Consider the following 16817-nt stretch of genomic DNA (forward strand, 5'->3'; position numbering starts at 1 on the left):
TGACACAAAACGTGTTTTACCATGCCACATTTTGTGCATATGCACATCTTTCTGTGTTAGTCTTGCATATTTTTTTTTATAATTCCAATTGAATTAATTCATATTTTTTTCGTTTAACTAGTATACAATATTTTTTAAAGGCCAGCTGAAGCCTGCCTCTTTTTGCATTATTTTCTCACTGCATTGAAGACCTTTGTTGGCATTGGGCTGTTTTCTGCTTTTTGACACATTTCACGTTTCCATTCTCTGTTCTATAATGTATGATGCCACTTATTGTTGAAGACGAGTAAAGGTTTAACTTTGCACCAGAGTTTATGTCTTAGGCACTACAAGACTGATGCACAATCATGGGAAAATATTTTGCTGAAGTCAACACTAGCCTGTATAACTACCAATACCTAGAATCTGTCAAGATAACTTTAAAACAACTGGGCCAGGATGTTTGTTTTTATTGGCTAGTGATCTTCTTTTGCAGGGCATTAAAGCATCTGTAGCAAAATGGCCATTGAGAAATATTTTAATATGTTCAGGATGATTTAACCTAACAAGCGGATTCAAACTTCCTCGCAAAGACAATGGAAATAGGGAATATGTCAAAGAGACAACAACTGGATCAAAGAGCAAATAACTGCCCAAGGCCATCACTATGTCTTACATATGTATATACAGGAAGACAATAATACAGCATCTTTACACATCATTATGTCCATAAACCAACCTTTAAGCTCTTACTCCTAAATACAAATTTCAGCTTCTATGGATCATAACAAATTTGAACTGTCAAACAAATCTCATCAAAACAAAGATATTAAAGCTAGCCTTTGTTTCTTCCCTGTAAATCTATTTTAGCTAGCCAAGAACAACACTTGACTTGTGAAGATGCTGTAAATTGTGTGGCTTGTATGATTAATGGCAGGGAAAGATTGGACTTGATTATATATACAGAAATTATTGCAATGTTTTCATTATTGCGAAAAATGGGAAAAGGTTATAATTGCAATAATTTAATATGAATTAAACAGGATTTTTCTCAATATCCCAATAATTAAATTAGCATTTAGTCTAAATTGACAAAATCACAATAATAAATGCACAAAATAGTTTCTGAATTTACAGGTGTATTTTCTCAAAAACTGAAGTCACAAAAGTACAGAGACTAATAGCTGGCTGATAAATAGCTCAAGCTTATAATTACCAACTGAAATAATTATAATAGGTGTTTTTACTACAATTTGTTTATTGTATATATTATATAAAATTACAAACAGTACATAATTCTACAACTTTTACACATACTCTTTCAGTCTATTACATTTGCTCTATTCCACAGTACAATTTGTAAATAGATGGGTCTCAGTATAACTTAACTGTATTTCTTTATAACTGTATTTCTTTTAAGAAACACTTTTACTGACTTTTCAAATGTAACATCTCAGCTGCCCAAGTTTGTTGTCACATCTGTGATATGACATGCGTGACACATACATATTTGTGACAAGACGTATGTGACACATGTATTTAGAGTATCTCTACTTTGGTGTAATAATTATTATTCATGATGAAAGTACAGGAAATGCATTCTGTTTACTGACCACTACTTTCTGGTGCTGGTGAGATATGTAACCTTTGATCTTATTCTGAAATATATTATTAAAGAATAAGTACCAAAAAAAAAATGGAATTTTTAATAAATACATATGACTAGACAATATTTCAATGGCCAGTACATGTGAAATGGGTAACTTTTCCCAATCATTCGCAGACACTAATGTCATAGATGCATTAACACATTTAGATGATTTTTTTTCTACTTCTTTCTATCCCATTAGTGTTACTTCGGATTCATTTATCATTGATACCTATTTTGTGGAACAAAGATTAATTGATTTTTTTTGTTGATATTAGAATTTATGGTATTTCCAGAGTATGTATACAAGTTTATAATTTTTTTTTTACTTCATTGAACATGAAATCCATGTGATTGATATCCCACTTATAATATTGAATCCACAGAATTATTGACATTCATCAAACTTAATATAGGTTATCCTTGTCATCTCAAAGTTTTTTATCCCCAAAATGGCCAAATTTCTGTTATATCAAGGTATATTGCCTGTTCTAATCAATAGATTTGCGTTATATTTACCACTGAAATTTCAAAATTCCTGTTCTTTTGAATTATTTGTGTGAATTCGATAAACTTTCAGACAAGAACTCTAAAGTATATCTGAGAAAACAAGGATGAAAACATATACAACAAATGAAAATGGACATAAGCTAATTTTCCATATTATCTGACCAAAAACATAAATAAAGCTGCTCATCATCTGAAAAAAGAATGAACAAAGCTGATCTTTAACTGACAAAAACATTTGAGCAACAGTGATCTATACCACAGTGAGTCACTCTTTAAAATTCTAAACCAATATCTATTTCAGTGATAAAACAGAGAAAAATATATTAGCTGCCTTTTTTGCCTGCCTATATATACTGACCTCATATATCAAGTTTGCAATAATGCATGCTGTTTCATCATTGTCTATATCATCTACCTAGAATACAAACAATATTTGTCAGTCACTTAAAACATGCCATTATAATTGATATATTTTATCTAATAGTTTATCGCATGAATAAATGTTGTATAACAGAATACATGTGATGTTTCTTCCCATTTGGGGGTTTAAAAAATAGCTGCAGAGTGTTGTTTTCAAATATGCATTTTATTCAATAATAACTACAATAAGATGATCTTGGGATAACAACCAAGTCTTGAAAGACATTAAGCAATTACAATGCATTTTATTCAAAGCATTCACACACTCATAATACAAAGTATAAAAAATCAGCAAGTAACTCAAAGTTAAGCATCTGTATTAATATGAAGTCATGGCAGTTTTCAAGTACCAGTAATGTGTGACAATTTGTTGGACCAATGAACAGATGGAAAACAGACAAGGGGATAACAATATAACAACAAATTAATACACTGCAAAAAAATAACATAATTTACGAAAATCTGTTTTTTTAGTTGAGTAATGATAATGATGGTGTGGTTGTTATGTACATGCATAGATATATCAGGTTGAGTTAGGTGATTTATCATAACTTTGAGCTTATTCTTTGAAGTTTCCCATACCAGTCAGTAGAACTGCTTTGTAACAATGAAGCTCATTGAAAAGTTGGCAATAAAGGGTTATAATCTCCTTTTATACAAATAATAAGATTTGGTTTATATAAATATAGATATTATTAATGTTTTTTTGCCTTCCAACAAACTTGCAGCAATACTAGATTATAAAGCTAGAAATGTTGGTATACTCAAGCAATATATAGTGTCTATTAACTTCTCAGCATTGATCTGCAGTACAATTAATCAGTATTTATACCAGTATATTTCCAAGCAAGTGAAGTAATTTGTATTGAATTTATTTTTTTGAGTAAGTAAGAAATATCTTACCTGCATCATTCTCAAAGCTGCTGTAAAGGACTCTATTGGTAACAGATGTGTCTTTAATATTAAATATCTGTAAGTAGAATCAAATGTGCTGTACAAAATATAAAATCAAATGTGATATAGCTGTTTTCCATCTTCATTGCAACAGATTACAAAGATTGAAGTCAGTCAAACTTATATTCACTAAATTGCACCAATAGAGCCAGTGAGATAAGCCAGGAGCCTGAATGATATCCGTGTCATTTCAACTATGGAGCCATGTGATCAAGCCTTATAAGAGTTTTAAAAGTGATCACTAGCCAACACTGAAGATAAGAATTTAAACCCTAGATGTGTTTGACTCTGATTTAAATCATTTGAAATTCAAACATTACTGCCCAAGGTTGTGGTCTTCTTTGGGTACTAAGGCTTCCTCCAGCAATAAAAAAAATATTGTCAAAATGATACAGCTAATAGTGCTGAAAGTGGTGCTAAACACTGACAATCAATCAATCATGTTAACCATACTTTATTATAACACATATTATTCATTTGATATTTACATGAGAAAAACTAAAAATCACATGCTTCAAACATAGTTATAGTATATGCACACTTTGACCTGTAATGGAAAATAAAAATGAAGATTATTTTCTATATGTAAACAATTTAATAATAATTATAAGCTTCAAAGTTTGAACAGTGTTTCAAATAAGGATTAGAGAGTACATTTTTCAGAAAGGATTTAAAAGAGACAATATTTAATCTAAATATCCGTAAAAATAAATCATAACAGAAATGGATTTTTTTCTATGAAAATATATAGAGTGGGGGGCTCATATTCGCCGGGGACACAATTTCGCCGTTTTATGATTTTGGGGTGTAAAAACTTTAAAGGAAGGCAGAAATGGAAGAAATATGCGTAAACAAAATTACAGCACTTACTGCAAAAGGGCCGAAAAAAGGACAATGATTTTCGGTCAATTTCCTGAATGAAAAACAGGATTTTCAAAGATTTTTTTCTTAGTAAATTTTTGAATGATTGGCCAAAATTTCTGTTTTTTACACCTTTGAAATGTCTGCTGTTCATCTATAATGAAATTTATTTGATAAATATTATATAAAGCTGCAGTTATTTGGTTTTAAATAGATGTGTAAAAACGGGGAATATGTGTCCCCCATTGACAAAACATGGGGAAATTTCAAACACCTTTTAATCTAACTTTACAGATGATTATTTTCAAACAAACATGTTTTCAAGCTTAGGAATGTTTTGCATTTGAAGTTATCTTCATATAGAAATATCAGTATAATTCAAAAGCAAATAAACCTGAACATAAACTGTAGAAAACATGGAAAGATGTGGTGAAAATGAGCACCCCACTCTAGAAAGATTTTTTTTTTTAAATATAAGGGAGATAACACTTAAAATGAGTCTTTTATAGGAAAGACTACAGATATCTCAGTTTCAGGGGTGGATTAAGAGGATGCCCAAGGTCAGGTGTCCCCCTCCTTCTTTTTTTGTGAGAAAAAAAAGTTGTTAATTATGTAGGGAATAGACCCACTGAGAGATCACCATTGAGAGGGAACTAAACAAGTTAAATAATTGTTCTTCTTGAAATTAAAAATTTTGTGATAATTTATTATTGTTATTTTTGAATAAATGAAAAGATTAGAGATTTGAATTACTGTGGTTTTAAAAATGCAGTTAACAAATAATGATAATAAAACTAATAATTATAACCATTACAAAATTTCCTGTCAATATACAACTACTCTTGTAATCATGCATACATGTGTACATGTTGAATAGATATAAGAAGATGAGGTGTGAGTGCCAATGAGACAACTCTCCATCCAAATAACAATTTAAAAACTAAACCATTATAGGTTAAAGTACGGCCTTCAACACGGAGCCTTGGCTCACACTGAACAACAAGCTATAAAGGGCCCAAAAATTATGTCTGTACTTTGACTTATAATGGTTTACTTTTACAAATTATGACTTGGATGGAGAGTTGTACAACTTCTTCTTATATCTACCAATCAATATATATTTACATGTAAAATTTTACATGTTACAAAAATCTTATGTATATGCACCTTTTGACTTTTAATGAAGAATTATATAATGAAGATGATTTTCTAGCAAAAACTATTTTATTATAATCATAAGTTTAAAAATTTGAACAATATTGCAAATTTGATTAAAACACATTGTTTTTATAAAGTGTTTTAATGTGATAACATGTCATCAAAATATTTAGTTAAAATAAATAACTCAGCAAGTGAAATTTTTCACCCAAACCATGAAAATATTATATTGAGTCTTCTTAGTAAAAGGGAGATAACTTTTAAATAGTAACATCCCACAAAAAAAACCCTGCAAACATTTTAATTGATATATACAAAAAATATATCTGTAATAAAAAATAATTTTTACCTTCATTACAAGTGTAATCACATGCTAGGAACCGTCATAGCAAAAAGATTATTAACAGATAGTTATTGGCTCTTTAAAAATATCCCAATGGACAACATGTGAACAGTTTTGCATTAAATCTCTTTGTCTTTGATGTTTTGTTTATTCAAAACACAAGAACAAATAAAAAATATGACACATTTTCTAGAATTTAAAAAAACATGCACAGAAAATGCTGCAAAAATTGTAACCCTTCAAAATGCTGTTACACACTTTATCCATCATAGAGATTTTCAAAAGAGGTCTTCAGATAATTTGTTTTCTTATAGAGATTATGATTAATTGTTCTTGGGACAAAAGCTGACATTTTCAGCAAAGTCACAATGTCTGAGGAGAACTTATCAAGCCAAAGGAGGGTTACAGACCAGAAATAGAATGATAAACAGATAATCATTTATTTTCCCTATAAATATCTTAAAATATCAGCATCATCGACACAATGTGAAGCTTTTTAACTCATTCTCTGGGCTCACAAGCCAAAGAGATTCACATAGTGGCTCACAGCTGATATCTTACAATATCAGTAATAGTACCCCATAATCTATAAGTATACTTACACTTTTTTAAATAAATTTCTGTAGGTAATTATCTTTAGCTTCTCCAAGATAAGATATATACCACACTTAATGAAAAAGGTTTCATTTCTTTGAAGAGCTTCATTTAACTTCAACAGGTTACCAGTACTGTAATATAATAAAACTGTAAATTCAAAAATGATAACAGGGTCTTTATTAATGAGATTAATGCGACAGGGTGAGTAACACATTAATAAAATGTCAAATTATAATATCAGATATATATGTCTTGATGAAGATTTTCTAAAAATTACAATAATTATATCGCATTTTGTCCTGTCTTTCAAAATCTAAATAATACATGGACAAAATAATTTCTGAGCTTAGTTATTGAAATTGAGATTCATATAATTCTTATATCATTTGCATATCTAGAAATGCTTGAATTGGATTGGTCAAGTAGAATTTTTCTTTTGGTTTACACTTCGATAAACCATGTTTCTGAAACTACTTTTGTAATCTATTCATGCGCGATACACATTCTTGCAGGGATACTGGGATTTTCAGCAAGTTGAGATTATAAAACAATGGCATAACAGTTGTTTCTATTCTAATGCCTATATAACAAAAAAAAAAATAAAAAAATAAATGCATTAAAGCTTCGCAAATGTATAAAATAAAATTTAAATAAAATTCCAGGAAATTTCACGAATGATTTGGCGAATTTACGTCAGGGCAAAACACGACGTCATACGATTGAAAACTTTCAGACGGATGATTATTTTGTTACTTCTACGCTTCAAATTCGGATAGTATCTAAATTATATTGAAGTTTTTGAGGTTGGTGCAAGTTCATTTTTCTGTTGCATTTATCGAACATTTAAGTTTTTTAGAAAGTCAAGATGGCAATGTACTCCTTAGTTACGACATGTCATTGTGCTTCTGATGGTACATATAATAGCCATCAAAGTGATAATGTTAATTAATAATCGTGAATGTTTGGCTGAAGAATTATAAGGATTAAACACATTTTTTATAGAGGTTATTGATGTGTAAACCGGGTCTCTAACTCACAAACTTGACATAAAAGTCCTTCAGATTTTTATTCAGTTTGTGAGTTAACTGCCCCGGTTTACACATCAATAACCTCTAGAAAAAATGTGTTTAATCCTATAATAATCCAAGCTTAATCCTTCAGATTTTCCACATTTTGATTTTTTTCTATGATTAAAATACTTTTCTAGTGTCAAGATACATGTATTCAAATCAAGCTTCCTTACCTGTGTTATCCTCACACAAAATATTTATATTTCAAGACATTCTTCTTTTTTGGTTTTAAAAGCACTACAAATTCAAACTGCTTTATTAATTTTTAAAAAGCAGTCATTTTTGGGAAAGTTCTTACCTGACACTTCTAGCAACGTCAGCAAACTGCATTAAATCATATTTCTGTAACACTTGGGGTTTTGGCATTTTACCCTGAAATACATAATGAATTTTTGAAAAATTATAGACACATTACATTTACATTATGAAAGGGAGAGGTATGACATAGCCATTATATTGCTCCTTAAATCAAATAAAATGTCCATAGACACAGATGATACCCCCACTTGCATATGACATTGTAAAGGGATCTTACTAAAGAACGGTAAAAGTGACCTACTCAATTTTAAATTTGAATTTTCAATAAGTTTCATAACATTTGGTTGAGGCAAACTTAGAGATCGGTAACCATTTTAGAAATGTACATAGGTACGTACAGACAAGAGTAGCACTAAATGCTTCAATCACCTAGCAGCTTGGGTATAAAAATAGTGAAGTTTTTTAAGTCCTATCAGGGTTCTCACCAATCAAGACCATGAGTCCTGAACTCATGAATCTGTCTGAACTTTCATTTTCCAAACTGGTTAGCCCAAAGATGCACGAAGATTGTATCATGGTGTATCAATTAAGCACACATTTCATTTTGTAACAAAAGTTTCAAAATAATCTGATCTTGATGTTATTTCAATGCTATATTTAATCATTGAGACTGAAATAGCTAACTGATCAATTATTGACCAATAAAATGTTATCTTCTTGCCGTTAGGTGTACCCTGGCCAAAAACAGGATCATCAATTGTGATGGTACTTTGAAAAAGAAATTGACATGTTTGATAAAAAATAGTCAGCTATACCTTCTATTTAATGAATTCATAACAATGAATACAACATGATTTTAATTCATTGATCTAACATGGTCTTAACAGTAACTAGTTTTAAAGATATAAAAACAAATGAAATATATATTTAGGCTGTTACAAAGACAGTTGCCTTAACTTACAATTAACAAAATTTACTACATGTATTTTGGTAATATTTGAAAAAATTTATTATTATTAAATTTAAAAAAAAAGTCCTATTTCTTATTTTTTAGCAACAACATCCTAACAATTAATAAGTAATTTAAACTCATTCTTTTATTCTTACCAACAACATCTTAACAGGTAATAAGTAAATTAAACTCATTCTTTTATTCTTCATGCTTCTTTTATGACATCTTTCAAAGGCAAAAGTTAGATATTCTTCAGCTGTAAGAAAAAACATTAAGTTTAAATTTAAATAATCAGAACAAAATGTTACTAGCAATGTTCATGTAAGTTGTATTATAAACATTTCAGCTTAAAGAATATTTTAAAAAGGCCTCATTCCTGCTGCCTACCTTGTCTTCATGAAACTGTCAATGTAGGACAAATACGGCATTTACTGACTGAGATGAATATAACAAGATTTTTTAAATTGTTTTTTATATAGTGACTATTTTACTTCCAGTTTTTTTTTTTGCTAAACTTTGAATACTTTACTATCAGTGGTAACATGTAGTGATTTTAATTTGCGGTAACTTTTAGATATAGTCTATATACTCATCTGCTTCTTTAACTAATCTAAATATATATTCGTGGAATTTACCACACTGTGTGTGTGTACAAAGGGATCAGATAGGAAAATTTAAAAAAAAATGATCAAACTGTCAAATGATATCACATTTGTTTTTAAATTGATTGATGTTTAAACTTGACCAATTAACTCACAATTGTTTTTGTTAAATCACTTTGTAACCATGATTGTGATATATCCTATAATAAATACCTGCTTTGTAGTCGCTGTCAAACATTGCCTTTCTTCCAACATAATATCTGAAATTAACATTTTCCTCAATTACAAAATTGTGTAGGTCGTGTATAAAGTGTTAAAATGGCCAAAATGATTTGTAATAACTGCTTACATAACAAAATTTTATAGTTCATCATCTTAAGGATTATTTTTACAGTGAGTAGAAAAATGTACACAAATTTACACCTAAATTACAAAAATACTGATTTAACAAAACAATAGCGCTTGCATTCACACATATGTATATAATTTGTATGAAAGATGTCAAATTTTGCCTCATTGATTTCTGAAATTCTATATAAAGTGACTTTAAATGCTCACATGAATTTTTTATTTCTACAACATGTCGAAGATAAAATGTATAATGCTAAGATACATCACATAGTTTCTAACCATACCTGATTTCAACAACTCATTAATATTTGTGCCTTAATCTTTTTTAACATTAGACCAATTTCAAATAAAATTAAGAATGGGGAATGTGCCAAAGAGACAACAACCCGACCATAGAGCAGACAACAGCAGAAGGCCACTAATGGGTCTTTAATGCATAAAAAAAATCCAGCTGACCCCTAAAAAAATATGCATACTAGTCCCGTGATGATGGACGTCATACCAAACTCCAAAATATACACAAGAAACTACAGGTAAATATCATACCAGCCATGTTTCCAGTCCAAAACTTAACTATTTAACTACTTAGCTAATTTCTGTACCATCTTCACAGCTGTTTATAACAATCTTAAGTCTTACTTACTTAAATGTTACTTGTTGAGACAGGGAGAATCTGTTTTTCATCGGTAAACTATCTATAGCTCTCACCAGTGGCTTACACAAGTGTAATTTGTTTATCTGCAATAACAATAATATATGTGTACAAAACTATATATCTAATGCACTTTTTAAATTAATAATCTTTTTCATTTCATCAATAATGTACAGTTATAGAATGACATATATTGCAACTGACAAAGATGTTTATGTGAATGTATACATGTTGAATAGTGTTTTAAGGAATTGTATCACAATTCCATGCTCCTCCCAAAAAAATGCAGAAAGTGTGAGGATTTTCATTCTTAATCATGTTCATGCCTTTGTAATTTTTGAAGAAAGTTCAATAACTTCATAAAATATTCTCAGTCTGGTATTATGGGCAATCTGAAATTTTTCTACTGAAAGATTGCCTAGCTTGTTGTTCGGTGTGAGCCAAGGCTCCGTGTTGAAGGCAGTACCTTGACCTATAATGGTTTACTTTTATATATTGTTATTTGGATGGAGAGTTGTCTCATTGCCACTCATACCACATCTTCCTATACCTACTAACTTCATATTTTATACAAAGCATTTTTATCTAGATTTAAATTCTAAACAGATCATATGACTAATAAAGGCCATTTGAATTTATCAATACTAAATACAAAAATACAAATATTATTTATTATTACCAGCTTGCTTGGAATAAACTTATTGCGCCGATAAATGTTTTTATACTTACCTTAAAGTATATTTTAAACAGCTGGTTAACAAGATTCAACATTCCCCATTTCTTGGAATCTTCTACAGATGCTCGACTATATTAAAAGACATAAACAAATAAATTAGCTGTGAGTTTTAAAATGAGATCTTCAAGTGGTACCCAACACTTTCACTAAAATTAATTTGGCTCGTTTAATTTTCACAAAATTTTGACAGAGTATTTACTTTGACCTTTGACAAAAATATTAAAATTTCCAAAAATTTGAACCAACCATTTTATCAGAAAAATTACACTAGTTACATAGCAGTTTGACTGACAGTCATTTTGATCATTGAGAAGTTTTATATTCCATTAACAACACAACTTAATTAAAACATTTAGCTGATTTTACAGAGTTATCTCCCTTTAGTGTTATGTTCCACCATAAGAAGATATGCATGTTCATAAGTATACGATTTTCAGACATGATAAGTTAATCAGATTTGAACTTTATGTCTGAAATAATTTCAATAAAGGTAAATGGACATGCCTGCAATTATTTTTTTACAGTATTCAAAATGGATTAAGGAGCTTTAAACATCAAACTGCTGATGCCTTTTATTTTTTCATAACTATATCATGTTTTTCAAAACTAATCGACCCCAACAATATATGTTAAAATAGGTACATACTTATCACTGGCACAGACTCTAAAACAGCCCATGATAAGATCTGCAGCTTTCTCTAATCTGTCTCCCATTTTACCCTTTCCTTTGTGTACAGCTTGTATATCTCCCTGAAAACAAGCAAAATTTAATAAACCCCCCAAAAATGTCTAAGAAAAGCTGTTAAGCAATTTCTTTCACATATAAAATTTTGATTATTTTGATTGATTAGTTGCTAAAACAACTTACTGTTTAGAATAATATCTGATAGGTTAAATTTAACACTTATTTTACGCTGTTAATTTACATAGAGCAAATTTTTACAACTGTTTTTTATTATTAGTATAAGTGTTAAGAATATTTCAAAACAAGTTCTAAATTTTCATTTGAAGCATTTTTGCTTTAGTTATTAAAAAAAAAAAAAAACAGAAAAAAAGGGATTTTCTTAATTAAAAAAAAAATAGAAAGCTTAAATCAGATACTTTTTAGATAAATTGGGATGACACAGATTTGTCAAACATAATTCTAAGGTGATCAACTATGATCTAGTTTTCTATGATAATTGTTATAATTAAATGAGACTTACACTGTTGGCAAACAATCTCAGATCTATAAATATATTAAACATTATAGGCAATGACCAGTTTTCATCCTTTTGACTCTGAAATATCTTGTTGAATGCTCTAGTCTAAATTAAGGAATAAATAAATATAAAATCTTGAGCAAGATTGAGCAAGAACAAAAGTTTTTTCAAAAATCAAATTACTTTTTTATTTAGTTTTATCTCATTTGATGAGTGGTTTGGGCTCATTATAATTGTAATCACTGGAAAATTCTAATTGTACTATTGTCAACTCTAAGTCAAACATTTTAAAATATCATATAATAATACACATGTTATATATATTTTTGAATTCATTATATAAAACATGTCTGAATAACAGATCCATGTATTCATATAGAAAGCTAAATTCCGGGTGTCACAGTAAAAATTATGAAGTCAATGAAGAATCGTAAGATTGAAGACCAATTCTTGTAAATTTGTGATAGTTTTCACCTTTTTAAATATTTCTTAAAAATAATCCACAAAGTTTTTGTGAAATAGTACGTACACAATATAAATTCAGTATCATTTTTTAAAATTCTAAACATTGCAACTCATTTATGCCTATGTTGAAGATCTTTTCTACTGCTGGATGAAAATCAAAAATATTTTTTTAACAAACATGTGACCCTCTTATTGATAGAACAACAAGTTTAAAGAAGGATACTGTGCAACAACAGATTGGCAGCCATAGGCTTCAATAAAATCATGATTTGATACAGCCCAGCAACACCTGTAAAAATACAATTAAAATTCCATCAAAAACTTTTATCTTTTTGGTTTGTCTTGTTATGTAAATGACAGTATTTAGATATTGTAGTAAGTACTACGATTATTGACCACCATGTCATAAAAATATGTATATAATTATTTTTGAGGCCCTTTATAGCTTGCTGTTCAGTGTCAGCTAATGTTTGAAGTAACTGTGAAGTATAAAAGAGGGACGAAAGATAACAAAGGGACAGTCAAACTCATAAATCTAAAACAAACTGACAACGCCATGGCTAAAAATGAAAAAGACAAAATGACAAACAATAGTACACATGACACAACATAGAAAACTAAACAACACAAACCCCATCAAAAACTATGGGTGAACTGAGGTGCTCCGGAAGGGTAAGCAAATCCTGCTCCACATGTTGCACCCATCGTGTTGCTTATGTGATTACAAATCCGGTAAATAGTCTAATTTGGTAGGTCACATTCATAAAAGATAAGGGATTGTAACTACGACGTAAGGAACATATCCGATATCATTTGTGAAACGGTTATTCCATAACGGTCAACCAACTCGTGATGGCGTACGTAAAATTTACGAAGGGATGATTTCAACTTCACTATTTGGAACTCTTGGTTTAATAGCTTTCTTGTGAGCAGCAACACCCTATCAAAAAAATCATGATAGGAAATGCAAGCACAGGAATATCCTATCAATTGGGAGATATATACCCAGTATGCAGGTACTGCTGGAATGTTGCTACACATGTACTTAGAAATGGAAAGTTCACAATTGGTGAAAGATCTAACCATAATTATAAATGCTACATATATACTTCAAGAATTAATTTTCGTGGCAAAATTAAATTTTTTATGAGTACCTGTATTGATAAATTATATGTGTGTGTTTGTAACTTTGTTTGTTTTTAATTTGGTTTGTCCTTTACGCTTCATATTTTTTTCTAGACTAACCTTAAATGAGCAGCAATCATTTCATCAAATGGACTATCAAAAACTCTCTGGACCTGAGATTCTGGATGCTCTACCTGTAGTCGAGGATTTTGAATGTGTGGATGTTGGAATGACAGTAATTCCTGGAAAAAATGTCAAACAAAATCAAATAAATTGATTTCATAATGGTTCATTTTTCTTCCTTATTTAGCTAGATTTTTAAAAACTTCTGATTGATTTTGGAACCTCATAAACTATGGGTACAGTACATTAACAAGTTTCATAAACAGCTGCGCCATGAGCACATGATACGCCCGTCGTTTCATGCAATAATCATAAATTATAAGTTTTTGAGATACCGTGACATGTGAAAACACACCTTTTTTAGATTAATATATAAACTAAGAAGTGTGTTAAGTTTAAAGCTATAATCATAAATTGTTTTAGAGATAGAGCGTGACATGTGAACCCCCCTTTTTTACCAAATACTTAATTACTCAAAAATGAAATTTTAAATCATCACCAAAAAGTATACAGATCTTAAGATTATTATAACTAAGAAGTGTGTAAAGTTTTAAGCTATAATCATATATTGTCTTTGAGATACAGCATGTTAAGTGAAAACACATTTTTTTTTAACAAAAAAAACCTCAATAACTCATCAGTAAAATTTTGAATCATCATCACCAAAAAGGAAACAGATTTTACGATTAATATAACTTAGAAATGTGTAAAGTTTTAAGCTATAATCATAAATTGTTTTTGAGATAGAGCGCGACATGTGAACCCCCCTTTTCTTACAAAATACTTAATAACTCAAAAATTAAATTTTGAATCATCACCAAAAAGTATACAGATCTTTAGATTAATATAACTAAGAAGTGTGTAAAGTTTTAAGCAATAATCATTAATTGTTTTTGAGATATGGCATGACATGTAAAAAAACCTTCCCCTTTTTTAAATAATACTCATTCAAGAACTCAAATATAAAATTTTGAATCATCACCAAAAGTATACAGATCTTCAGATTAATATAACTGAGAAATGTGTAAAGTTTTGATCAATTATCATAAATCGTTTTTGAGATACGGGGTGACATGGGGAAAAAACATACGGGTCCCTGTTTTATTAACAAAGAAAAGAGTAATGAAAAACATTAGCTACATGTTGTAATGTGCAAAATAGGAAAAATACTTTTTTCATCTTGTCTAATATTATTTATCAAAATCTATTTCACATTAACTTTTTTCATTTTCAACATGTTACATGTAATAAAGGGATATATTCTGTTTATTATTGCTCATAAATTGTTACAAGAATAGATTTACATCTAAAATCAATAACTTACTGCTGTTTTCAACCCATCTCTTTCTTGTAAGGCATCATCTAACTAAAAATAAAGATACTTTGTCATTATCTCTTATATTTAATATTCTAAGAAGGTTACATGTACATACAAACTGTTTAGGCATGTTTGTGTAAAGCCAAAATTCTAAATAAATCTTTTCAAGCAACAAACCTTAATGTCATAAATGTGTAGTCACTGGTCACTAGAAGGCAGTTGTGAGATAATCTCTTGATCACTCTCTGATCCCTATTTTGAACCTTTTGTGTTTTCATTAGTTTTTCAATGCTTTGAAGCCAGGGATGAAGAACTATGAGGGGAAAAAACCCAACTGTATGGAAGCAAATTTAACTGACACTAGCTATACAACTTATTAACATTTTTTTTTTAATATATATAGAACATTTAAACATTTGGCAATTCATATGGGGAAGTAGTCCCCTATTACAGTAGAAAAATCAATAAAATTAAAAAAAAAAAAAACGGGAAAATCCCAAAAGTTTCATTGTACTAATAAACTCAAAATCGTTCAAATTTTTTTTGAAGCTTTTTTTAATTCCCATATATTATTTGCGCAGAATGAAGAAATCTACTTCCTTCTTCCGGGCTCGTTGTGGTGAAACTTTAAGTAGTCTAGTAAAATATTGGAACTCAAGGAACACAATACCAATATTTCATTTTTAATAATTCTACGTGACTTTGATATTAACGTTACCTGATGCATTGCCTTTCTTTGTTTACTTTGAACATGATGTCATAACTTAAATAACGTCACAAGTAAAATCCGCAACAACAGAACCAATATTGGAAACGTTCCAGTATTTTCATTTTTTTTTTTTTTAACAAATACATGTATGTAAGTCACAAAAGAAAAATAATTCAAACAGACTTTGTCCCCATTCACAGGTACAAAATGTAACACCTGCCTCAAATTAACAGTCAGTTCACAGTGTCAGTGATGGTCAAGTATAGTTTTTGTTCCATTTTTTAGAAAAAATATTGTCTTTTTGTTGAAATAGCCATGTTTTTTATGTCTTGGACAACTTTGTCTTTCTTATCATGTAGGGGTATTTTTTTACTCTTTTTTGTAAAAAAAATGGTTTTCAGTTTAAAGATTTCCAAGTATATTTTAAGGAGCAAAGTGATTTTTTTCATTTCCTATAAAACATAAACTTACTGTTTGAAAATACTGGTTCATTGACCAAGTTGCCATTTTCAATGGCCAATAAATGTTTACAGGACTTAAAAATCAATGCAACCCATGTGAAAATTGAAACCGGAAGTTTTGATTTTACAAGGATAGTACTAAACAGATAGTATCCTCATACAGCTTCCCACGTCTTTGCGACCAATTACAAGTTTTGATAGTTGTTTTCGTGATACAGTGTTTTCTTTATATATTCTTTATAAATTATTTAAAATTAGAAAAAGAAAATGAATCACAAATAACATAAATTTCACTTTATTGTATAGGCATAAATTAGACTTCC

At 29.5% G+C, this 16817-nt stretch overlaps 1 protein-coding gene across 1 annotated transcript; it reads right to left on the reverse strand.

Annotated features, from left to right (window-relative positions):
• Positions 1 to 1420: 1420 nt before the first annotated feature.
• On the reverse strand, positions 1421 to 16624 carry LOC134711444 (PCI domain-containing protein 2-like). The gene is made up of 15 exons (XM_063572036.1): positions 16505 to 16624; positions 15331 to 15372; positions 14004 to 14125; positions 12982 to 13047; positions 12297 to 12393; positions 11738 to 11841; positions 11085 to 11160; positions 10347 to 10441; positions 9566 to 9612; positions 8906 to 9006; positions 7839 to 7912; positions 6476 to 6601; positions 3461 to 3527; positions 2496 to 2552; positions 1421 to 1637 (listed from the first exon to the last, which is right to left on the reverse strand). Exons 1-15 carry the CDS (start codon positions 16538 to 16540, stop codon positions 1554 to 1556), a joined length of 1194 nt encoding a protein of 397 aa, XP_063428106.1. The 5' UTR covers positions 16541 to 16624; the 3' UTR covers positions 1421 to 1553.
• Positions 16625 to 16817: the final 193 nt, after the last annotated feature.

Source organism: Mytilus trossulus, chromosome 3, assembly GCF_036588685.1.
Source record: "Mytilus trossulus isolate FHL-02 chromosome 3, PNRI_Mtr1.1.1.hap1, whole genome shotgun sequence".
Taxonomy (NCBI): Eukaryota; Metazoa; Mollusca; class Bivalvia; order Mytilida; family Mytilidae; genus Mytilus; species Mytilus trossulus.